We start from the raw sequence: 24,457 nt of genomic DNA on the forward strand, positions 1-24,457 counted from the left end.
CTTTGCCCAGCTTTAGCACCTGTCACCACCAGAAGTTACCAAGCCGGACGATTACAAGTCTGAGATCATTCTGGGCTACTCCGATAGCTACGCCAGCCTGAGTCACGTATCAAGATCCTGTCTCAAAAAGTAGAAAAAGGGCTGGAGAGATGGTTCAGCAGCTAAGAGGGATCTGACTCCCCTTTCTGGCTTTTGCAGGCACTGCACACATGGTGCGCAGACATATGCAAACACCCATACTCAAGACCCCCTACCAAACCCCACAAGGACACATCTATAATCCTAGCAGTATGGAAAGTGAGGCAGTAGGATTTTCTAAGGGCATTCTGGGGTACCGCCTTGTCTCAACCAACCCCTGCCACCACACGAGAAAGATTTTTACAACAGATCTGTAGAGCAGGCACTAATCAGGACAGAAGGCAGTAATAAATTAGACGACTGGCTTGTTTATAACTATATGACCTCAATCACAGCAGGATCTATCTACTTTCTCAACAAAGAAATGGGACACTGCACAAAACCTGAGCTGTAGGGGTTAAGCACGTCTGAGACTTGTCTGCACAACTCTTGGCAGTAGAGAAGTCCGACAGTCTTTTCCCAGGGCCCAGCACTGCCACTAACATGCTATGCAAATTATAGCAGGTCAGACGTCCTATAGAGCACACAGTATGTCATGAACAGAGGGATGAAAGAACTCAGCTTCCACACTGTCTGATGCACCACGAAATAATGAGACCACAAAGGCAGCTCCAACAAAGACCCTTTACTGAGAGCTCCTACAACATCCAGTCCTTAATCTGAGCAAGTTTCAACTGAGCTGATGGCTGACTTAGGTAAGGCTTCTCGGTGACGAGTGCTTCCCTCTCAATTATCAAACAGGTTCTCGACTCCTGAACGAGCATCCTCAGGGCCTCTGTCCCATCTTCTTCAGGGTTCGATTAAGCTACAAGGAAAAGTAAAGCAAAGTTAGATGTGGGATTTTTGGGACCCATCCCAACAGTGTCCACGATTAAGAAGCCAGACTCCCAGCAGCTCTGAGGTCAGGGAGGGCCACAGAAAGCCAGGCATTCCTTAGACCCTCAGTGGTCACAGTCTTTTTGCTTGTCTTCAATTGACAAACCCATACCCTATACTGCTCTGCCTATTTCATAGACAGGACAAGAGTTCAGGGGGGCTAGACCAGTTAGCTTTGACCTCTCCCTGATAGAACAGTCCTGATTCACTGTCTGACAGGCAAGGCTTTGACGGCTAAATAGTAAAAACAGTGCCACACGGTCATGATCCTGAAGGAGCATGGCCTCTGTTGGAGGACAAAGTGGCTCAGAGATGGACGAGGGAGTACCACCAACTTGTGCTCTTTGGCATGACACACAAGACATTTCTTAGGGTAAGACAAGTGAGTACCAGGCCTGTTAAACACAGCTGCTAGTCGTTCAGCCTGCAGACACTGGCCAGACCTGTCTGGGCTGGAGAACACCCCAATTGGGAACCGGGAAAGGAGGGACTCAGCAGCAAATCCACCCATATTAGGAAATACCAGGAAGGGCAGGAGCGGCACCCTTTAAGGCCACCCGCAGACCAAGATCTTGGAAAAAGATACCCTAGAAAGGGCTGACACAGCAAGTCCTGGGCCCAATTCACTCCCCAAGCTGCCAGGCAGCTGAGCTTAGAAAGTTAAAGGGCCAATCACACGTTTCTTAAAAAGAAGCATGAGAAAAATTTAAAAGCCCCACCTCTATCCTCAGGCTTATCAGCCACTCTCTCAGACATCTTACCTCTTCAAATTTGTGAATCTGCCGGATAAAGAAATCCCCGTAGCGTCTGGCAACCTTGGTGTCTGCAATATGGATCATGTCCTATGGGAGAAAGCAGTCAGAAGTGGTGGGGGGCGGGGGAAGAGAGCCACCTAGTGTGGAGCCACTTAACTGCAAAGTACAATGGTGCCAAGTGTTGTCCCCAGTACTGGGGGCGGGGTGGGGAGGCTACACTACTTAGCTACATCTCCAGTCCTCTCTATTTTTTTTTTGAAAGGGTCTAAATTGCCCAGGCTGGCCTTGAACTTGAGATGCTCCCTTCTCAGCCTCCCAAGCAAACAGCATTAGAGAACCTGAACTATCACACTCAGCTCCTACACTAATTTTCTTTTTTTTTAAAAAATATTTATTTATTTATTATGCATACAATATTCTGTCTGTGTGTATGTCTGCAGGCCAGAAGAGGGCACCAGACCTCATTACAGATGGTTGTGAGCCACCATGTGGTTGCCGGAAATTGAACTCAAGACCTCTGGAAGAGCAGTCAGTGCTCTTAACCACTGAGCCATCTCTCCAGCCCCTACACTAATTTTCAAAAGCAAATTTGGGTAAAGCAGATCATAACCAGATAAATAAAAGCATGCATACGCAGGCACACACATGTAATCCTAACACTTGAGAGGCTGATGAAACAGGATCATCCCTGCTTCATCTACACAGTGAAGACCACTCTGCTCTCAACACTCCAAACCACCCAAGTCATTAACTGGCATAGGGCCTTTAAACCATAGACGCAGTACTAATTTTATCTGAATACAATGTCACAGCAAAGCATGATTTGTGAGCTGGCTCAGTGATGGTGATCATCTATAATCCCAGGATTCCTACTGGGGTTGGGAGGTGGAGTCACGAGAATCCAGCAGAGCAAAACAAGACAGACTATCTTATCATGACGGAAGGTGAGAATCAACTCCCAAAATTGTCCTCTGACCTCTACATGCACACCAGCACACAGATCACACACACAAACAGAAAACAGAAAAATAAAACTTGTAATTTATGAGTCAACTGGGAAAAGTATTTATTAAACCATCTGAGTTGGGACTAGTTGCTGGTCACTAGGAGATGACGGTGGGTAGAACAGGTCAACGGTACAAGAAATTGTTTGTCAAACACCGAGAAAGAATTCAGTGCAGAGAACAGGCGTGTGGGAGGAGTGCGGACACACATTTGTGCAGATGTATACAATTGTGCACAGAGGCTAATGTAGAATGTCTTCTTTCATTACTCTCCAACTTACTTTTAAATTTTAAATTAGGGGCTGGAGAGATGGCTCAGTGGTTAAGAGCATTGCCTATTCTTCCAAAGGTCCTGAGTTCAATTCTCAGCAACCACATGGTGGCTCACAACCATCTGTAATGAGGTCTGGTGCCCTCTTCTGGCCTGCAGACATACACAGAGAATATTGTATACATAATAAATAAATATAAGAATTTAAAAATAAATAAATAAATAAATTTTAAATTAGGGGCTGGAGCCTTGTGGTGGTGGCTCTCACCTTTAATCCCACCACTTGGGAGATAGAGGCAGGCAGATCTCTGTGAATTTGATGCTAGCCTTGTCTAAAGATTGAGTTCCAGGACAGTCTCCAAAACTACATAGAGAAACACTCTCAAAAAAACAAAACAAAACAAAATAAAACTAAAACAAACAAACAAACAAACCCCAACCCTCCCTAAAGTAATAACAATAACAATAATAATAATGGGCTGGAGAGATGGCTCAGCGGTTAGGAGCACTGTTCACTGTTGCTCTTCCAGAGGACCCGGGTTCAATTCTCAGCAAACACATGGCAGCTCACATCTGTCTGTAAATCCAGTTCCGGGGGATCTGACACCCTTATACAGACACATGCAGAACACCAATGCACATGAAATAAGAATAAATAAATCATTAAAAAAAAAGTTAAAAAAAGATTTGAAATTATATGCAGGTGGTCTGCATGTCTGCATGTGAGAGAGGGTGCCCAAGGTGGTTAGAGGCATTACACAGCAGCCTGATGTGAATTCCAGTCCTTCAGAAGAGCAGCAAGTATGCTTTGTTTTTTGTTTCTTTGTGTAGCCCTGGCTGTCCTGGAATTTATTCGGTGTCCCAGGCTGGCCTCAAACTCACAGAGATCTGACTGCCTCTGCCCCGAGTGCTGGGATTAAAGGCCACCACTCCTGGCTCCAAGTAAACTGTTAAAGCCAAATTACTGGAAAGCCACATGAGCCTGATGATGGGCACGATTTCAGAACCCATGAAAGGTAGAGAAAGAAGAGCAACTCACAGAACTGTCCTCCACCCTCCCACACACCACGTGGTACACACACTGGCTCGCTCCTAACAGACTACCCAAAACAGGACCCATCCATTCCATAATCACACACACACCCAAGCCTGAGAGCACTATTCACGAGAGCCAGAAAGAGCTGCTGCAGTGGTACAAGCACTTTCTGTGAAAGCCTGATGGACGACCTGACACCTGGATCCCACACTGCAGGACAGAACTGCAAGTTGTTCTCTGACCTCCACGCAAATACACCAAGGGGCACTTCAAGTGAAGTACCGTGGTAAGGGAAACTGCAACCACTTGATATATAAAAGCAATGCAAATTAAAGTGAGGCTGGGTGGGGTGGTTTGAATGAAAACAGCCCCATAGGCTCATATATTTGAATGCTGGGTCTCAGTTGGTGGATCAGTTGGGAAGGATTAGATATGATCTGCTAGAGAGGCTGTTACCAGGAATGGGCTTGGAGGTTTCAAAAGTCCACACCACTCACAGTTAACTCTGTCTACCTCTGCCTCAGGCCTAAGGATCAGATGCGAGCCCCCAGCTTCTGTTCTAGCACCATGCTCCCTTCCATGATGGCAAATCTTTGGAACCATGAGCCCCAAATTAAATGTTTTTACAAACTGCCTTGGTGATGTGATGATGTTGCCATGGCAATGGAAAACTAAAACAATGGGCGTGGTGGCACAGACCTGTACCCCAACTACTTAGGAAACTGAGGCGGGAGGATCAAAGTCCTAGGCCTACTTGGGCAATTTCACAAAATGGGTTGTAAAACTGGGCTGGAGAGTGCTTGCCTAACATGCACAGGCCCTGCTTCATACCTAGCACTGCACAAAACAACAACAAAAGTTGTTTTCATCTTCTCGTTACACAGGACACTAAAGAGTCTGGCTCCACCTGGAGTCACAGCTCTACTCTCCAGGCTGCCGTAGTTCAAGGAAGCCACTGCTATGCTGTTAACACTTCAGTAGGAACTCAACACATTCTCAGATGTGTATACAAATGTGCTACAGATTACTGGGAGCGAACCTACAAAAGCCTTATGTACACTGGACAACGGCTTATGTGTACAATCCAGCATATGGGAAGCTGAGGCAGGAGGATCATAAGTTCAAGACCCCATGTGTTCCTTCATGTAATAACCTAAAATAACCCAGAAGCCCATCAACAGGAGAGTAACCACTGTAGTGGGCGGGTGATGGGAGGTGACTGTCGGTCTCAGGGCAGGCATGAAAGAACTGAGCATGCACAGCAATTGTGGAGAACAAGTCTCTCACAGCCAAAGTTGAGCTCTCATCCCAGCTTAAACCTCACTTTCTCAACAAAGCCTTCTTTACCATTTTATGCCTGTAACTTACTACATATCTGACTTAATTATAACTTCTATCATTTACCCCTTGGAGAGGATAAACAGGGGATGCTATACCTTATCAATATAGAAGTCCACCTCCGAGGCTGACTGGAACTCGCCATCTAGGGCAGAAATGCCACTGGTCCACACCAGGTTCTTCATCTTGTGTTTGAAGACAAGCAGCTGGATACGGAACTCCTGTTCTGTGAGGTCCAGGAAGCCAGCCAGCTTGGCCACAGGCATGGTGGTGTAGAGCTTGAGGAAGCTGCGGATGGTGGAGAGCTGGGCCTGCTGCTGCACTTCGTCAGAAAACACCTTCAGCTGCTGCAGGAAGGGCTCTTTGTGGTAGTTAGGATGCACATTGTCATAGTTGGGCACCACAGGTGACAGGAACTTGGGACAGGCATAGCTAAAAAGCTCCTCATAGACCTGGGGGTCGCCCTTCTGCATGCGCAGCATCTTGTCCCCGTATTTCTCCCGCAGCTGGAGGTGAATGCTCTCATCAATCCGCATGGGGTACATGGTGAGGGCAATGGCCAACAGAGCATGCATCTGCTCGTTCTGCTTGTTAATCTGGGGAAGTCAAACAAACACAGACCATCATTTATGACGCTGTCCAGCACACAGGGGTCGCCGCACTCTCCCAGGAGGCCTACAACCCCGAGCTCTCTCAAGCCCCACCCAGGGCCAAGTCCTCCATGGCCGTCTCCAGAACCCTCCCCAGGGCCTCTCTGGTTGCCCTCACATTACTGAAAAGTCAATTCTTATAAAAACTTGTTAGCAGAAACATATGATGCTAAAAGAAAAAAAAAATCTTCAATCTGATAAAGGACGGACTACCAAAACTAATCCCTGCATTCCCAGGAAGCCTACTGCCTAAGCTAGTCTACAGAGCTGTGTCAGGACTCTCCAGCTCCAGCCCCTCTCTGCTCAGGCCATCCATGCTTCCTAGGAAACACCTCTTCAGCCCACATGCCTTGAGCCCATCGTCCCCCACTAACTGCTTCAGATGTTTGTTTTCAGTGCTGAGGAATGAATCCAAGACTTCTATCATGCTAGGCAAGGGCTCTACCATCAAGTTAAGCTCCAAGCCCCTCTAACCCCAAGTTCCAAAGTGTTAATAATCTAAGGTGATGTCACGTCAACAGAAGCAGAAGTCCTGCTGGAGTGTAGTTCAGTGGTCAGCGGTCATCTACACGTGTCACAGCTGAAAAAAAACTGCATGTTCTCACACACAGAAGCAAGAGATTGATCTGACAGAGGGGTAGAAGAGAGTTGTCCCTAATGGCAAAGGCTTTTAATCTCAGCTACTTTAGTGGTTAAGAGATGGGGAACACAAATTCAAGGCCTACTAGGGCAACAAAGTAAGTATAGGTTGGCCTGGTAAACTTAGTGAGACCTCTTAAAATGACTTTGTTTTTGCTTTTGGGAGTGGTGGCGGCTGGGAATACAGCTCAATGGTACACTGCTTACCTAACAAGCATCAGACACCAAGTTTAAGCCCCCCACACACACAAAGGAAGAAAGAAAAGCTGTGAGTCCTGTAAGCTAAGATAATGAACAGTATGGAAAGATATACCTAAAGGAGGAACAGTGGCACAAATATTATAGCGTAACCAACCACTTTCTGATTGGGTTTAAGGCCTGCTCCACAGGAGGAACTATATGTCTGCTTCTGTAATTTAGGCAGAGAACCCACAGTAGGGAAGCCCATAGGCCCCAGGGGTGAACCTACTGCTATTAGTTTGCTAAATGGACATAGCACCAAAATGCCCTCTAAATCTGTATCTCTCGGGCTTTATCAAAGAAGTTCCATTGTGTAATGGACAGCAGTTAACACAGAAATTCACAAGTGGCCAAAATCCCAAGAAATGTTCGGTCAGTCACAAATGGGACGTCTATATCACACTCCCTGCACCCCAGACTCAGGGACCATGGAGAAAGAGGGGCAGGAAGACTGCAGAGGCAGAGACTGAGAAGGACTTTGGTGCTGTGGAAAACCTTCTTGCACACTATAAAGATTTGTCACTCCAACTGGTTTAATAAAATGATGATTGGTCAGCAGCTAGGCAGGAATTACGGGCAGGAAAACCAAATTTGGAGAATGATGAGAAAAAGGGCTGACAGAGTCAGGGGAGATGAAGCAGAATGTGTAGAAAATGAGCAAACAAGCCATGAGCCACGTGGCAAAGCATAGATTAAAAATATGGGTTAATTTTAATATAAGAGCTAACTAGCAATAAGCCTGAGCTACCTATCGACCAAGCATTTATAATTTGTATTTGTATAATTGACTGCTTCTCAAGTCAATTATTTGAGAAGCAGCTGCAGGTTATTTGGGAGCAGTTGGTAGGGACAGAAAAACTCTGCCTATACTCTGGAGTAAAATAGTGTCTTCTGGACATGACAGGACACCTGCACTTAGGAATGACACCAACTGTGGTTTCCTGGACAAGAACAAGCAAGACAGTCACTATTCCAGCATGGAACAGGAAGGGGCGGAGCTCAAGAGCCTTCACTGCTTGTTGAGGAGCCATTAGTAGGTGATGGCGTCTGAGTGAGAGTCAGTTTGCAATGGCACTGCACCCAGGAGGGCATGGGCAACAGACTATTCCCTGATTCTTAAACATAACCAAGCAAACAAAAGACACAAGGTTGAGAGGGCTGGGAGTTCTGGGAAAAGTATGAAGTGGATATGATGAAGATACAGTTATACTGTGTGTACGCACGAAACTCTCACGTAACGAAGAAAACCACGACACTGTTTAAAAACCCAACATGCTGAGGAGGAAGACAGTGGCCAGCCGCGGCTATCAACAAAGTTCCCACACAACAGCCGCTGTAATCCCTGGAAGTGAGTGGGCAGACAGAAGGGGTTCAAAAAATAGCAAGGGCCATATTTATATCAATTAAAATATGCCAATATCTTATATTTTATATATCAATATGCAAATTTATATAAATTTATATGTACAAAGAACTAGAAAAGGGACTGACTGGAGAGATGGCTCAGAGGTTAAGAGCACTGGCTGCTCTTCCAGGGGTCCTGACTTTAATTCCCACAATCACATGGTGGCTCACAGCCATCTATAATGAGATCTGGTGCCCTCTTCTGGTATGAAGACATACATGCATGCAGAACACATATAAAATAAATCTTAATTAAAAAAAAAAAAAAACTAGAAGAGCCAGGTGGGCTGTTGGTGGCAGAGGTAGGCAGATCTCTGAGCTTGAGGCCAACCTGGTCTACAGAGCAAATTCCAGGACAACCAAGGGTACCCAGTGAAATGCTATTTCAGAAACAGACAAAAAACAAAACAAAAAAAAACAAAAAAAAAACAAAGGGGCTGGAGAGATGGCTCAGTGGTTAAGAGCACTGACTGCTCTTCCAGAGGTCCTGAGTTCAAGTCCCAGCAACCACATGGAGGCTCACAGCTATCTATAATGTAAACCTGGTGCCCCCCTTCTTGGCATGTGGGCACACATGGAAGGAATGATGTATACATAATAAATAAATCTAAAAAAAACAAAACAAAACAAAAAGCCCCCAAAAGCACTAGAAGAATAGTTTTAAGGTTTTTAACACAAAGAAATTATAGATTATAAGAAATATCCTGAATTTTTGGTTGTTTGTCTCTTTATATATATGGGCTGTCCCGGAATTCATTATGTAGACCAGGTTAGCCTCAAACTCAGAGATACACCTGTCTCTGCCTCCTAAATACAAGAATTAAAGGTGTGCACCACCCAGCTTTGATTTTTCTTTCTTTTCCTTTTTTATCTAATTACCACATATCCCACAAATACACACAATTTATTTTGTATTGAAATGAAGTAAGTTTTTTGTTTGGTTTTGGTTTTGGTTTTTTGAGATATTAGAGTTACTCTGTGTAACAGTCCTAGCTGTCCTGGGACTCAATTGGTAGATCAGGCTGACCTCAAACTCACTGAGAACCGCCTGCCTCTGCCTCTTAAGTGCTGGGATTAAAGGCAGATGCCACCACTGCCCAGTGAAATGAAGTATTTTTAAGAGTAGCAAATTGTAGATAGTGTTTATCCAGAACTGTTGGTGCAAGTGCTAAGGAATCAGCTGCCTGGTGAGACAGTGATTGCAGTTCTCTTACCATTTCATACTTGTATGTGGTCCTCTGGAACATACTCTTGGTCCTCTGGATGTACAGGAGGATGTTGGCAAAGACCCGGATAGCATCCTGGTAGCGACGCATCATCAAATAGGCAAAGCCAACATAATAGTATGTGGTGACCTGGCACTCAGGTACACGGGAATACATGCTCTGCAAAGGAAAGTGGAAGCAGTAGCCATGAGTCCTGATTCATATCAAACCAGAAAAAAAAAGAGGGATAATTGGATGGGATAATAGATTGGTATTTGTGAGTTATTGTTTTTAGACAATTATATTGGTATAGATTCTTGTATATTGATACAAAGTTAAATTATACTGAATATTGTATGCATGTATGCTTATACCTGTTTGAAACATTGTTTATGTATTTATACCTACCATTTTGCAGTGTACATGACTACCTCTGATCAAGATACTTATACATTGTTTACATTTGAAGGTCATTGTCTTTATTTATTGCAGTTGTTTACTGTCTTGGTCTTTAAGTTAGATAGGTATTGAGAATTATAGAACAATAGTCATCTATGTTTGTAATATTTATAATTAGACTAATCAGATTCTTTAGATACATACAGATTATATTCAGTATAGATAGATCTTTTTTAATTAATTAATTTATGTATACAATATTCTATTTATTTATTCTGTATACAATATTCTGTCTGTATGTATGCCTGCAGGCCAGAAGAAGGCACAAGACCCCATTACAGATGGTTGTGAGCCACCATGTGGTTGCTGGGAATTGAACTCAGGACCTTTGGAAGAGCAGGCAGTGCTCTTAACCTCTGAGCCATCTCTACAGCTCCAGATAGATAATCTTCAACCTCTTCAAAGAGCTATAGAAAATGGCCTTTAATCTAACTTAAGAGTTCCGTGGTAGTGAGATACAATCGCTCCTGGCAACACTGATCTATTCCTGAGAGAATGATGAGCACCAAAGACACTCCACCTGGAGCCTTTCTTCTTGACAGAACTGACCTTTGGGAGACGAAATGCCCATACCTCAACCACTGACAGAGATACAGAGTATCCGTAAATGGAAAAAACAGGATTGTCATATCCTGCCAAGACAGGATAAGATAGTTTTGCAAAGTTTCTTGCCTTTGAAAATGGTATGTCAGTTAAGTTAGGCCTTAGGGAAAGTTGGTTGCTTCAACATTGCAATTGAGACTTTGGGTGATTGCCCAGGTAGTCAGTTGTCTCTGTTATTTGTTGCACATTTTGGAAGTTTCTCGATCGCACTTCCTGTTTACTCAAGTAATAAATATTGTTTCCCTTCTCAGATCTTCGATGGAGTTAAAGATTAGATAATTGTAGCCATCTTCCTCATTATTTAGACAAGCTCATTTTCAATACAATATTTAGACTCCTTGAAATAGAATGTTTAGTACAACTTTTGTTATGCATTCCTTACTTAATATTGTTTATTATTTATAATTTTATATTTGTTATCTGTTCCTATTGTATATAGTTGTATTGGATTTGGATCGATCTTGTTTAGAAGGGGGAGATGATGGGGAAACTCTGTCAATCAATCACATCTAATTAGGGAATGGCAACCTGGACCCCAAAAAGAAAAACTGCGAAGACCCAGGTGCGCGCTCTCTCCCTGCGTGGTGCCCGCCAGAGAGATAGGAAGATGGACCTCTCACTCTTGTAGCGTGAGTTTTCCCCTTTTAGCCATTAAAAAATAATTGTTATTCTTGAGCTGGCCTAGCTATTTATTGTACCGTCCTAACCCGCTACACCTACCTTCTTGTTCAGCTCGATATTCTCTAGAACCTTGATAGCCTGGTAGTAATCTCCCAACAAGGAATGCAGACGCAGAAGCCCCACCAGGCTGAAGTAGCCCAGCATCTTGTAGAGGGAGTGTCGTCCATACTCCCCAGCCACGCTTTCAGGGTCGCCTGTGAGGGAAAGATGTTTTGAGTGCTTCCACAGATGAAGGTAAAAAATGACCAGCCTGGGCCCTGACTGTTACTAAGACTCCTCACCTGATGCCAGGTCCCAAAGGGTGTGTGTGTGTATGTGCGCACGCGCTCATCTTATGATGACTAGCAGCTGCATTGAGAGTGGCAGCTCATTTGTTGTTTTTGTTTTAATCCTAATATATCTAAGAATGTGAGAAGGACCTCACTGAGAACAGTTATTCACAGGCCCTTCCTTTTGAAACCCAAAGCCAAAGCTATTTACCCACAGATGCTATGGCCTTTTCTGTGGATCCAATAGGCATGGATAACACTGAAACAATGCCAGGCAGAAGCATGGCTGCTTTGTACCCTCAGGCTGCCTTTGTACCTGGAGGCCACATGGTTGTGCCTGCTCCTTGTCACAGCTGACCTAAAGACTTAGTCCCTTACCTCAGCATTCTACTTAACACAATCACACACGAACCAAACTCACGCCTGGGGATTTGACAGACATGTCTCCAAAATAATCTCTCAATCGAAGTTGAAAGGGCCGACAATATGGTTGAGCAGGTAAAGGCACTTGCAGCCTAGTCTAGCAAATTGAGCCACAACTCCCAGAACCCAAGTGGAAAGAGAGAATCAACTCCTACAAGTTGTTCTCTGCCCTCTGAATGGGTGCACTGTGGCGCATGTGCACCTATACACAGAAATAAGTAAAACAGAATTTAAAAAAGCTTAGTGAAGCCGGGTGGTGGTGGTGCACGCCTTTAATCCCAGCACTAGGAGGCAGGGGTAGGTGGATCTCTGTGAGTTCCAGACCAGCCTGCTCTACAGAGCTAGTTCCAGAACAGGCCCAAAGCTACTGAGAAACCCTATCTTGAAAAATCAATCAATCAATCAAACAAACAAACAAAAAACAACAAAAAACTTGGTGAAAACTTAACAGTATTTGCTGTTGATTAAAAAAAAAAAAAGTGAGTTTTGCTTGGTTTAGTGACGTATGGCTTTAATCCCCGCAGAAGCAGGCAGGCCTCTGAGTTTAAGACCAGGCCAGTCAGAGCTACACAGAGAATCTGTCTCAAAAATAAAAAGAAACAAAAGAATGAGCTTCCAAAGACTTAACTGATGAGGTGAGGAACAAGATTTTTTTCTTTTTGGTGCTGGGAATGAATCTAGGGCTATGCACATGCTGAGCATAGCTTTCTACTGAGCTACATCCAAGCTCTAATGTGATTTCTTAAAAATTATGTAATAAAATAAAAGGTGTCAATCTTAAGCCAGGAATGTTGATACATGATGGAGGAAGGTCATTGGTTAAAAAAATAAAGTGCTTGGCTGGCCCTCATAGGTTAGAACACAGGTGGGTGGAGAAAACAGAACAGAATGCTGGGAGGAAGAGGAAGTGAGCTCAGACTTGACAGCTTTCCTCTCTGGGGCAGACGCCTCAGAGAGACACCATGCTGCGCTCCCGGGCAGACACACGCGATGAAGCTCCGGACCCAGGATGGATGTAGGCTAGAATCTTCCCCGTAAGACCGGTGCGCGCAGATTATTAGAGATGGGTTGATCGGGATATCAGAATTAGCCAGTAAGGGCTAGAGCTAAAGGGCCAAGCAGTGTTTAAATGAATACAATTTGTGTGTTGTTATTTCGGGGCATAAGCTAGCCAGGCGGCCAGGGTGCTGGGGACGCAGCCCCGCCACTCTTAATTACTACAGACACATGCCTTTACACGTGAGGCAGATAGATTTCTGTGAGTTCAAGGCCAGCCTGGTCTACATAGGAGAATTTCATTCACGTTGATAAAAAACCCATTGAAATTATAGGGCAGACCATTAAGTTCAAGGTGACAAAGTGAAAGGTCACACTAACATGGCTCCTCCCACTCTGCCCTGATCAAAGAAACACTGTCAAATCGCAAAGAAATACACACTAGAGTGAAGAGCAGGAGCAGAGCAATAGTACTGCCTGAAAGGCTATTCAACCTTCTCAGGAACACACTGCAGACAGGCGAGTCTCTGAGTGCCAGGCCAGCCTGCTCTACGCATAGGCTGGCACACACACCATTCTTCCCCTCCCAGCTGAGAGCAGTGTGATTAGATTATCCTCATACACATTCAACTAAAATCTGTTACAAATATGACACAAAAACAGAGATAAGACTCCAGCCGTCTTCTAAAAAGTCAGATTTTAATGAGCCCTGGAAAAGCCTTTAATTGAAAATAAAATAGTGTGTGTGTGTTCATGTGTGCACATGCACACGGTCAAATGCAGCTGTGTGAGAATTCTGAGAACTTGTGAGAAAACTCCAAGAGAACAAGAATCTTGTGTCCCGTTTCTTCTTATTATCATTATTATTTTGGTTTTTTTCGAGATAGGGTATCTCTGTGTAGCTTTGGAGCCTGTCCTGAAACTTGCTCTGTAGACCAGGTTGGCTTTGAACTTACAGAGACAGGACTGCCTCCGCTGGGCTTAAAGGTGTGCACCACCACTGCCCCGCCCAGCTCCCCTGTTCCTTCAAAGCTTGGGTTTGTTCTTGGAATGTGAGTGGGCTCTTCAGATTACCTAATACCTTCTTTTGTTATCCAAAAAACGTTTTCCTGCCAGGGCGGTAGTAGTGTACCCCAGAATTTGGGAGGCAGAGGTAGGTGATCACTGAGTTCCAAAAGAGTCAGGGTTCCACAGAGAAACCCTGTCTTGAAAACAAAAAGTTCTCAAGCTGGGCCTATCCTTGAGTTTGTATACAGCTCGAAGTCATGTTAATTTTTTTTTTTTTTGATTTTTCGAGACAGAGTTTCTCCATAGCTTTTGGTTCCTGTCCTGGAACTAGCTCTTGTAGACCAGGCTGGCCTCGAACTCATAGAGATCCGCCTGCCTCTGCCTCCCGAGTGCTGGGATTAAAGGCCTGCGCCACCACCGCCCGGCCATGTGAATTTTATGTGACCTTGCTCAATCCTCAGGCTATAAACTATCTGATGCTCTAAATAAAGTTGGTTATTACATGAGTGATACAGATATGAATAATTTAAATTTAAGGTCAATTTTCTTATATGTATATGTATTTCTGATCTTGATTAAGGTATTGTGATTGTGTAGCTCATTTAAAAAAGTAATGTATAATTAGGAAATATAGGTTGTCAATGGATAATCATCAATAATAGTCAAGCTTGTAGTCACGTTAGATTTTCTAGATATATAAAGATATATTTCAGTTAGATAGGCATTCTTCATATCTTTCAAAGACTACAGAAAATGGCATTTAAGATGTTTTAATAACTTAGGGCTTTTCATGACAATGAGACACGTCTGCTCCTGGCAGCACCAGCTACTTAGAGAGAAAGATGGGCATCCAAGAGGCTCCTTATGGAGTTGGTTAGCCATTTGGGCAAAAAACTACTCTTGCCTGGACTGTTGCATAAACTGAACACAAAGAACCCGCAAAGAGAGGACTGCTGAACTTGCCTAAAGGTGAGATGATCCTTCAGGGTTCCTGATTCATGAAAGAGTCTGCGAGACATTGTGCAGGATACAAAAGAAAGTGACTGAACTGTCTTTGAATTTTCCTGCTTCATGGAAATGTCTGCTGGATACTATGGCCTGTAGGCTAAAGATGGATGCCCCAATGGCACAAAAACTTTGGGTAACTGTACAGGTAGCGAGATGTCTCTATCATTTCTAGAGTTTTGGAAGTTTCTTATTTCTTGTTTACTTAGGTAATATATCCTTCTTGAGTCTTTGATGGGGAAATGGAGTAGGAGGGCCTTCTGTCTATGTTACTTTCATTTGTCAAATAAAGAAACTGCCTTGGCCTTTTGATAGTACAGCAGCTTAGATAGGCGGAGTAGACTGAACAGAATGCTGGGAGAAAGAAAGCAGTGTCAGGCAGACGCCATGGCTCTCTGGCCCGTGAAGGACGTAGGCTAGAATCTTGTTGGTAAGACACAGTCGTGTGGTGATACACAGATTTATTAGAAATGGGTTAATTAAGATGTGAGAGTTAGCCAAGAAGAGGCTAGAGATAATGGGCCAGGCAGTGTTTTAAATGAATACAGTTTCTGTGTAATTATTTCAGGTAAAGCTAGCTGGGTGGCGGGATGTGGCCTGCAGGCCTCATCACTACACATGAGACTTTAGTCCACCTCATTTTTAGGCTCTGTTCTTCCAGGTTCACACCAACAACAGCAGTGACACACACACACACACACACACACACACACGCTTACATAATAATGGAAATGTTATGGTTCGCATTATTATTATTATTATTATTTTTTGGTTTTTCGAGACAGGGTTTCTCTGTAGCTTTGGTGCCTGTCCCGGAACTAGCTCTTGTAGACCAGGCTGGCCTAGGACTCCCAGAGATCTGCCTGCCTCTGCTTCCCGAGTGCTGGGATTAAAGGCCTGCGCCACTACCGCCCAGCGGTTCGCATTATTTTAAATGTAAAGAGCAGGTAAAATGGCTTAGCAAGTGAGAGCACTGGCTATAATAGACCAGCAACTTGGATTTGATTCCAGGAATCCATGTTATGGAGGAGAGAACCAACTTCTGCATGTGTGTCCACATGTATATCATCATGCACACATACACACACTGCAATAGTTTTTTAACACATAAGGACTTCCCAACAGAAAGTTTGGGTGGTATTAATGCAAAAAAAGGCCCTGGAGACACAGCAGAGCAGTTGAAAACGAAGATCTCAGTGAGGCCAGCTCAGCCTCGCCTGCCGCACTCACCTCCGCTCGTGTAGACCTCCAGCTGCCGGTTGATGTTGGATTTGTCTACCAGGGAATGAAGTACATTAAGGACACTGTGAACATTCCAGATTTTAGGGTTAGATCTAAGGAAGTCAATCTCCTCCTCGGACTTCTTGGCAGTCTTGCAGCGGTACTGACTAAATGACTGGAACTGTTGAGGAAGAGGAAAAGAGGCGACAGGAGGGTAAATCCCAGTGACAGTCGTGTGCTGAGAATGAAGTGACACAGACTTTCATTCAATAATTTTTAGGACAGGGAATTATTGAATAAAAGTCTGTTTCACTGCTTCTGCTTAAGCACCAGGATGAAGACAAGGTGTGTGTTTTCAAGTCATAGCAAACGGCACAATAAAGCACAACACTGTCACAACAGCTCTATAGGCAAATTCATATAAACACCTAGGCACGAACGTGGTGCCCCTCCCTCTAGAGTAACTGATGCCTATGCAACAGCAGCAAGCAGCCACTTTTGTGTTATATGAGGTTGAGAAGACTACATAAAACTCCATCAAAAGGCCAGGGGTAGAGGCACAGTCTTTAATCCCAGCACTGAGGCAGATGTTCAAGGCCAGCCTGGTCCACAAAGTGAGTTCCAGCCCAGTCAAAGCTACACAGTAAAACCCTGTCTCAAGGGGAAAAAAAAGCGCTGAGGAAGAGCCATTCCCTGTGTCTCTTGCCTTGGCCAGGGAGACTCACAGGCACTCCCCGATCCTCGTGATCAGTCTCTGTGGATTAGAAAGTCCCTTAGCAAAAGAACACCAGCTAAGCTAAGGAATTATGCTTAAGATGGATAAAGCTCAACCAGAGGATTCTCCTCCATTCCTAAGCCAATCAGACAGCCAACAATCTTAAATTATGCCAAGAGGCTGACAAAGCCGAGAAGCCACAGGTGCCAAGTACACAGTGTGGCCTGAGATTTGTGCGATGAAGGGCACTGGGTTCTCCCTCTCTCTCACAGAGCCTGAAGGCATCTGCACCCGCCACAATTCATCAACACGCTACTCTCAAAGGCTCCCTGGCCTGCGGCATTCAAATACCTTAAATTAAGATACTGATTTCAAGTGGAGGCACATACCCTTAGTCCCAGCACTTGGGAGGCTGAGACAGGCTGATCCCCAGTCTACAGACTGAGTTTCAGGACAGCCAGGGTTACACAGAGAAACCCTGTCTTGTGCAGAGGGGGAGGAATATATACTAATTTCTAACCTGGTCTGTAATCCCCTCAACATGGAGAAGAGGCAGAAGTTCGAAGAGAGCCTGGGATACATGAGATACCACGTCAAAGTAAATTAAAACAAAGGCAATGATTTGAGATAACATGGCCTGGAACTTGCTACAATCCTCCTGTCTCTCCCTTCCAAGTCCTAGACTCACACGTGTGTGCCACCAAACCCCAGAGCATATTCTGCTTGTAAGATGACTAAAGAAAAGCCGGCAAAGGACTGTGACAAGACTGACTGTATAAGGAACACACGTTAGCTGTTCTCTGACTAAGCACTGGAGGTGAAGAAGCCACTGCTGGTGGTTAAATCATGCACCTAACTTCCAGGACCTCAGTGGTGACACTGAACTTCTATCTGCAGGCTACACAGTCTTACACCTGGCCAATCTCTGTACAACCTCAACAAGAGAACCCTGAGGCAAGAGACAGTTCCTCATTGATAAGCAATGTGTTCCTGATTCTGACCTAGCGCACCTCAGACAAACACTACAATCAAGATAAGAACTATTTCTAGCTAGGCCGGGTGGTAGCCTCTTTAGTCCCAGCACTTAGGAGACAGAGGCCACCCTGGTCTACAAAGAGAAACCCAAATGTTTCTGTCTGATGGGTGAGACAGAGTCCTGAAAGCTTAAACAACGCCAATTACTGAGACATGAGGCAGACCAGAATCAACAGCCACCTGACTCTAAAGCCTGAAGCGTGCTGCTGCCAGACAAGTTCCTGAAGTCGGAAAAGTACTAGGTGACAGAGTTCGAGCCAAAGACTTCCAAGTTCGTATCTGGTATTTGCAGGCTTCGGTGTTCTCTTTAGAAAACCATTCTAACCCAGAGCCCAGTGCCAGGGAACCACGCTAGAGACAGCGTCACACAAATGGCTGTTCTCTGTAGGGATTACTTATTTCACGTTAAGGCTGAGGCTGAACAGGCACCTGGTAGATGAACTCATCGATGATGTCCCAGAGCCACTGGTTGGGAAGTTCGAGGGGAGCAGGTCCATCAGCATCTGTAGAGATCACAAGAAAATCAGACCGCAGACAGAAGTTTGCCTGTCGGAACAGGGCCAGAGCACCTTCATAACCTCTCTCACCAGAGCACTATAAACCACAAGACCTCCCTTCTTCCCCACACTGGAATCCGGTTCAGGAGTCGGGTGCCCTAAAACCGTCCCTGGACAAAAGTGAGACTTACTGAGGATGTAGTTGAAGAGATTGCAGTAGTTGTAATAGGATTCGAACCTCTGCTCTAAAGAGGGTCCCCCCTGTAAAGAGAACAGGGATATCAGGGCACAGGTCTGCTCTCTCCCTGCACGTGAGAGCACCGAGGAAAGAGGAAAAAAGGAGTCCTAGTGACTGAAGGTCAGGTCAAGGCCAAGTTATGGCCACGCATCACAGCCAACACTCGCAAGAGGCTTGCAGATCTAGAGAAGCAGAGAAACAGAAGGTGTTTCAGGGAGCAGCGGCCCTAACAAAGGTGATAAGGTAACATTGGAGAGCTTGAAGGTCAGGGAGTTAAAGGAGGTAACACAGCACTGGACTACCAAGGGTTTCCAGTGACAGACAAGAGAATCCAGGGGATGGCAAAGCCATTGGCCATGAACCACCTCCTGGTAGAGCCACGCCTACTCACTGGTATCATTTGTGACTCCTAGAAAGGCACAGATGAACAGATTAAATTTACCATGTCGGGCTGGAGAGGTGGCTCAGAAGTTAAGAGCACTGACTGCTCTTCCAGAGGTCCTGAGTTCAATTCCCAGCAACCAATGGTGGCTCACACCCACCTGTAATGAGAACTGGTGCCCTCTACTGGTTTATATAGGATATATGTAGGCAGAATATTGTATACATAATAAATAAATCTTTAAAAAAAAAAAAGTTACCATGTCCCCAAATTCTACGATATGTATTATCTGGTCCTTCACAAAGGTTGACTCTGGTTCAGAGTCTCTTGAGCTGGGGAACACAGTGGACAGCCAACCAACCAATGGAGGGTAGGGGACTAGAGTGATTAAGAGTAATTCTTGCAGAGGACCAGGGTTAGATTCCCAGCATCCACGTGGTAGATCACAACTGTATGTTAACTCCGGTTCCAATGGATCTGATGCCCTTTTCTGACCTCTTCAGGCACACAGACATACATGTAAGCAAAACACGCACATAAAATATATATAAAAAGAAACAACAACAAAAAGGTACCAAGCACCTTAAGACACAGAACAAATACAATGAGGGAGTGTATTAGAGATGAAACGGACACAGACAGTTCACAGAAGTTTTAACACCAACATTAATGTAAAGTACTCACACTGACTTTGGCATATATATGCCTGTAGTATAATTCTTTGTACAAAATTAGGAATACAGCATCTAAAAGACATAGCAAAAGGGTACTTGTTAATCTACAAAGCAACTGGTGTTCCTGGAGCTGCAGCCTTTCAGTGGAGGGACAAGGGTGATCTAGAGGGTAAACCTCTTTTTTGTTTAGGTTCTATTTATTATGTGTACAGTATTCTGTCTATACACTAGAATGAGGGCACCAGATCTCATTACAGATGGTTTTGAGCCACCATGTGGTTGCTGAGATTTGAATTCAGAATCTCAGTCTCAGTCAGTGCTTTTAACCTCTGAGCCATCTCTCTAGGCCCTAAACCAGTGGTTCTCAATGTTTTTCATGCTGGGACCCTTTAATACAGTTCCTCATGCTGTAGTGTCCAGAACCCAACTATAAGATTATTTTGCTGCTACTCTATAAATAAATTTTGCTACTGTTAGGAATCATAATGTAAATAGCTGTGTTTCCTGGTGGTCTTAGAGGTAAACCCTGTGAAAGAGTTTTTCAACCCCCCTGAAGGGGTCGCTAGCCACAGGTTAAGAACCTCTATTCTAAATTTTTAAGCTTATGCCCTAAGAACCTATGCACCCAGCCAGGGTGGTGGAGCACGCCTTTAGTCCCAGGACTTGAGAGGCTGCAGCAGGGAGATCTCTGTGAGTTTGAGGTCAGCCTGTATCACACAGTGAATTCTAGGCAAGCCTGAACCACACACAATGAGATCCTGTCTCAACAAAGGGCTGTATACTGGCCAGGTGTGCCCAGAGAAAATGATGTCCCATGCTGCTTTAGAGCTCCTAGCCATCTCTCCCTTCTCTCTCTCTCTCTCTCTCTCTCTTTCTCTCTGAGGCAGGGTCTCACCATGCTATCACTGGCCTTAAAGAAAAAGAAAAGTGAAAGGTGAGGGGGATAATTAGCCCAAGCCAAAGTAACTCAAAGACCACATACCCCAAAGATGGAAAAGAAAAGTTCATATCTGGAAAAGCTCAAATTATCCAGCTTTCTCTAACCATGTAATTTTACTAAAAACCTACACCTTAAGCAGGGAAATAAAATGCTAAGTGAAACACATACAGGCCAACCATGGTGGCGCACACCTTTAATTCCAGCACTTGAGAGGCAGAGGCAAGTGGATCTCTGATTTTGAGGCCAGCCTGGTCTACAGAGTGAGGTTCAGACAGCCAGGGCTACATAGAGAAATCCTAGCTGGTAAAAGCAAAAAAGGAAGAAGAAAGAAACACAAGCTCCCCAGCCTTTCTGCTTTCATGATATCTGCTATCCAGCCCACGAGATACAGCGTTCACATCTACCACCTACCGTTACCAACTTGGGGAGCGATGGCTTCCGCCTCAGGCCATGGTGTATTCTTGAAGAATCTTTCAGTTAGCTTGGTCCAGCTGAAAGCCAAGCGAAAACAATTCATAACTCCAAAACAAGAAAGACTCAGGACCCAACCCTCAAATTCAGAACATAGAGGTATCACAAAAACAAGCCTGAGCCCTCCAAGTCTATGACTCTTCTCAATCCAGCTCTTCTGTTTGGACCCTAGCAATGTGGAAACAGAGTTCAAGTCCTGTTCACTGATCCAACAGGTGTCTGGTCATTTGCACATACCCCATCTTCCCAGAACTTCCTTAAAATATTTCCCGTCTCATCCCTAGCTGATCTGCCTTTTATCCAGCAAACATTATTATCCACTACTCTGGAGCTTGGTCTGTGCTGATATGCATTGGGAGGTTGTACAATTCAGAAATTAAGCTCTGGTGTTAGAATGTGCAGGTTTAGAACTCAGCATATGCACGGTGGGGGCTAGCTATGGTTGCTTCTATGCTTCCTTTACTGTAAAAAGAGGAAACCCGTGGAATTTACACCATGGGATTACTGTCGCAGGCAAAGTAGAAGCCACACAAAGTACTCCAGCTCTGCTAACCTGCACTGGGAATATATGCTAATTGCTACTACCATCTTTATTAGTAGTGACATTATTTTAGATATGAACCTTGCTTGTTTATGGGATACAAAGTCCAGTTAATGAACAAGGCCAGTGGTTCTCACCCTGTGGGTCTCAACCCTTTTGGCAAACCTCTATGTCTGAAAATATTTACATGACAATTCAGTAGCAGAATCACAGTTATGAAGTGGCAACGGCAATAATCTTATGGTTGGGGGGGGTCACCACAACATGAGTTGTATATTAAAGAGTCACAGTATGAGTAAGGTTGAGAACCACTGCTCAAGCCCAAGGAATCACAACACAGCGAAAACATCTCCCAAAAACCAAAACCCATAACACACACACACACACACACACACACGATTACACATTACTCATCTTGTAGGAGCTTCATCAGTAGGCCAGTCCCACACAGAAACACAGTAAACAGCACATACCTGTTCTCATAAATGTCCTGGATCTCATACACCTTCTGGTCAATGACATCACTGGAGACACGACTGGCCTGAAGCTCATACACTTTCTGGTCAATCAAATCTGAGACAGTCTTGTGGAAATACTGGATGAAGTTTTTGATCACTTCGGGAATCACCTGGTAGGTCTGCTGCTCATACTGCCGTTCGTAGGCCAGGTCCTGCTTCGGGTCTCCTAGAGGACGGACACAATAAAAACTCTAGTGCTTGCAAGCTCATACGTATGATGGACCAGAAGGGCAAGACCACATACAGGGCTGGGGATAGAGTTCAATCTTAATCATAGAAGCTGGGGTGGGTTGGGGAGGGACCACACAGCCACAGAAACACGCACCCCACCCCATACACTAAACTCAGATCCACACAAACCAGTATAATTTCCCTTTAAACATTTAGAGACACAAACTTTCCCCAAGTCACCCTCGATCCTTCAGAACAATTACCACCAAAGTTATTTCTTAGCCGGGCATGGTTGCACACACCTTTAATCCCAGCACTTGGGAGGCAGAAGCAGGTGGGTCTCTGAGGCCAGCGTGGTCTACAGAGTGAGTTCCAGGATAGCTAGAGCTATACTTACAGTGAGACCCTCTCTCAAAAAGAAAAAGAGAAAGAAAAAAAAACACAAACCAAAACAACAACAAAAAAAGGAAACTCACTAACTAACTTATGGAAAGCTACTTTTCACCTTTAAAGAGACATTAACGTAGTTTGTAAAACAACTCTAAGGGTCTGAATAAAACATTTAATGTAACGTACCCTAAGCAATGCAAGCCACTTAGTACTTAGTTTATCTCACAGTCACCACAGCATCTCGGTAAACATCAAAAGCCTCCCCGGGACAGTTTACATGGACCTGGTTTGAATCAAGTACATTTTTCACACCAAGCTTTTCTTCCTCGGGGCTGGAGTAGGGGTCAAGTGGTAGTGTGTGCTCAGGCTGCACCAGACCCCGAGTTCAATCTCCAGTCCAAATCAGCACACCCAAAAAGGTTGTCCACCTTCCCCTGATGGTTTAAACAAGGAAGGTTGTGGGTGTGGCTCAGAGCTGGCCTAGAAGCATGGGACTCCATCTCCAGCATGACACATAAAATTACCCACAAGGAAGGGAAACCTAGCCAGGCCAGCTATCCTTCTGACACCGGCAGGAAGAGCACAGAAAAGGCCTGATTTATTAGACTCTTGGCGCTAACCTACCACTCAGGCCTAATGGCCGACTCCAGACCTGGGCCACCAAGGTGTTTTTACCAGGGACCTGTCGGATTCAAAGCTGAGACAGTCAAAAAGGTGCCAATCCCTGGAGACAGTGAGCCAGCAGGGCGAATTCAGGTCTCACCTGTGTGCATATCATAGTCGCCCGGGTACGCATAGGGATCATACGCAGCCTGCGAGGAAAAAGACAAAGTCAGGAATGCACGCCCAGTGGGGATTCCAAAACACTCGTCCTCAGGCGTACACGTCAAGCAGGAGGCTGATGTCACCACGCAGATAGGTCAGTCCCCACCTCGGAGGGGTTCAGAAGTGTGCGAGAAATGGGAGCAGGGGCAAGGACGACCCACGGTTACGGCGGAATAAGGAAAGCACGGTACAAGCGCGTCAGAGCCAAGAGCTCAGCTCCAAACACCCATCAGCCTGCCTCGGGCTGCAACGACACGCGGGGACAGGAGTCGGGCAGAGGCGGGATCGGTGAGGAGTCCCGGAGCAGGGAGGGCCGGGATGGTCGGGGCCGGCATATTCCGGCCCGATCTGGACGCCGCCTCATCTTGGGGACAGATCCCACCGAGCCGGGTGCCCGAAGCGGAGCCCGCCACGCGCACAGCTCCTCATTACCTCAGACTCGTAGTCATCAGCCGGGTAAGACATGGCTACCGCGCTCCAGAACCCCGCGGGAGAGAGCGGAAGAAGTACTCTGCGCCTGTCTGGCTGGACAGGAAGTCCCGCCCAGCCCGAGTCTTACCGGAAGCCCTTCCGGGCCGGCTGGGGACCTGGTGTACGTTTGATTGGAAGGACCGAGCTCGCAAGCTGTCTGTGTTCCTTCTTCCTCCAATGGAGGCTTTTCAAAGGATGTGCTTCTGGAGTGCTGGTGTAAGCGCAGAAATAGGGGCCGGCGGGAGTTCTGTATAAAGGGGAAGCCTAGAGGACCTGTTGGCTCACGTCTGCGATCTCATAGATGGCGAGGGTAAAAGGTTCGCAGCGAGATCGAGGAATACCCGAGTTTAGTTACTTCAAGGACAGTG

General features: G+C 45.2%; 1 protein-coding gene across 2 annotated transcripts; it reads right to left on the reverse strand.

Annotated features, from left to right (window-relative positions):
• Window positions 1–748: 748 nt before the first annotated feature.
• Eif3l (eukaryotic translation initiation factor 3 subunit L) lies at window positions 749–24,140 on the reverse strand. Of its 2 annotated transcripts, XM_075959918.1 has the most exons (13): window positions 24,051–24,140; window positions 23,557–23,605; window positions 22,188–22,398; window positions 21,114–21,193; window positions 19,773–19,834; window positions 18,660–18,729; window positions 18,401–18,474; window positions 16,231–16,402; window positions 11,339–11,493; window positions 9,566–9,736; window positions 5,517–6,014; window positions 1,776–1,856; window positions 749–943 (listed from the first exon to the last, which is right to left on the reverse strand). In XM_075959918.1, exons 1-13 carry the CDS (start codon window positions 24,081–24,083, stop codon window positions 905–907), a joined length of 1,695 nt encoding a protein of 564 aa, XP_075816033.1. In that variant the 5' UTR covers window positions 24,084–24,140; the 3' UTR covers window positions 749–904. The 2 variants fall into 2 exon arrangements, with proteins under 2 accessions (XP_075816033.1, XP_075816034.1); XM_075959919.1 differs by lacking the exons at window positions 21,114–21,193; window positions 23,557–23,605; window positions 24,051–24,140 and having other exon boundaries at window positions 763–943; window positions 22,188–22,395.
• Window positions 24,141–24,457: the final 317 nt, after the last annotated feature.

Source organism: Microtus pennsylvanicus, chromosome 2 (genome assembly GCF_037038515.1).
Source record: "Microtus pennsylvanicus isolate mMicPen1 chromosome 2, mMicPen1.hap1, whole genome shotgun sequence".
NCBI classification, from domain to species: Eukaryota; Metazoa; Chordata; class Mammalia; order Rodentia; family Cricetidae; genus Microtus; species Microtus pennsylvanicus.

Coding starts and splice junctions, on each gene's coding strand:
- Eif3l (XM_075959918.1), bottom strand. CDS start 24,083: ATGTCTTACCCGGCTGATGACTACGAGTCTGAG. Junction 18,475..18,659: donor TCTCTTCAACTACATCCTCA/GTAAGTCTCACT, acceptor TGATCTCTACAG/ATGCTGATGGACCTGCTCCC. Junction 944..1,775: donor AGATTCACAAATTTGAAGAG/GTAAGATGTCTG, acceptor TTTTCCTTGTAG/CTTAATCGAACCCTGAAGAA.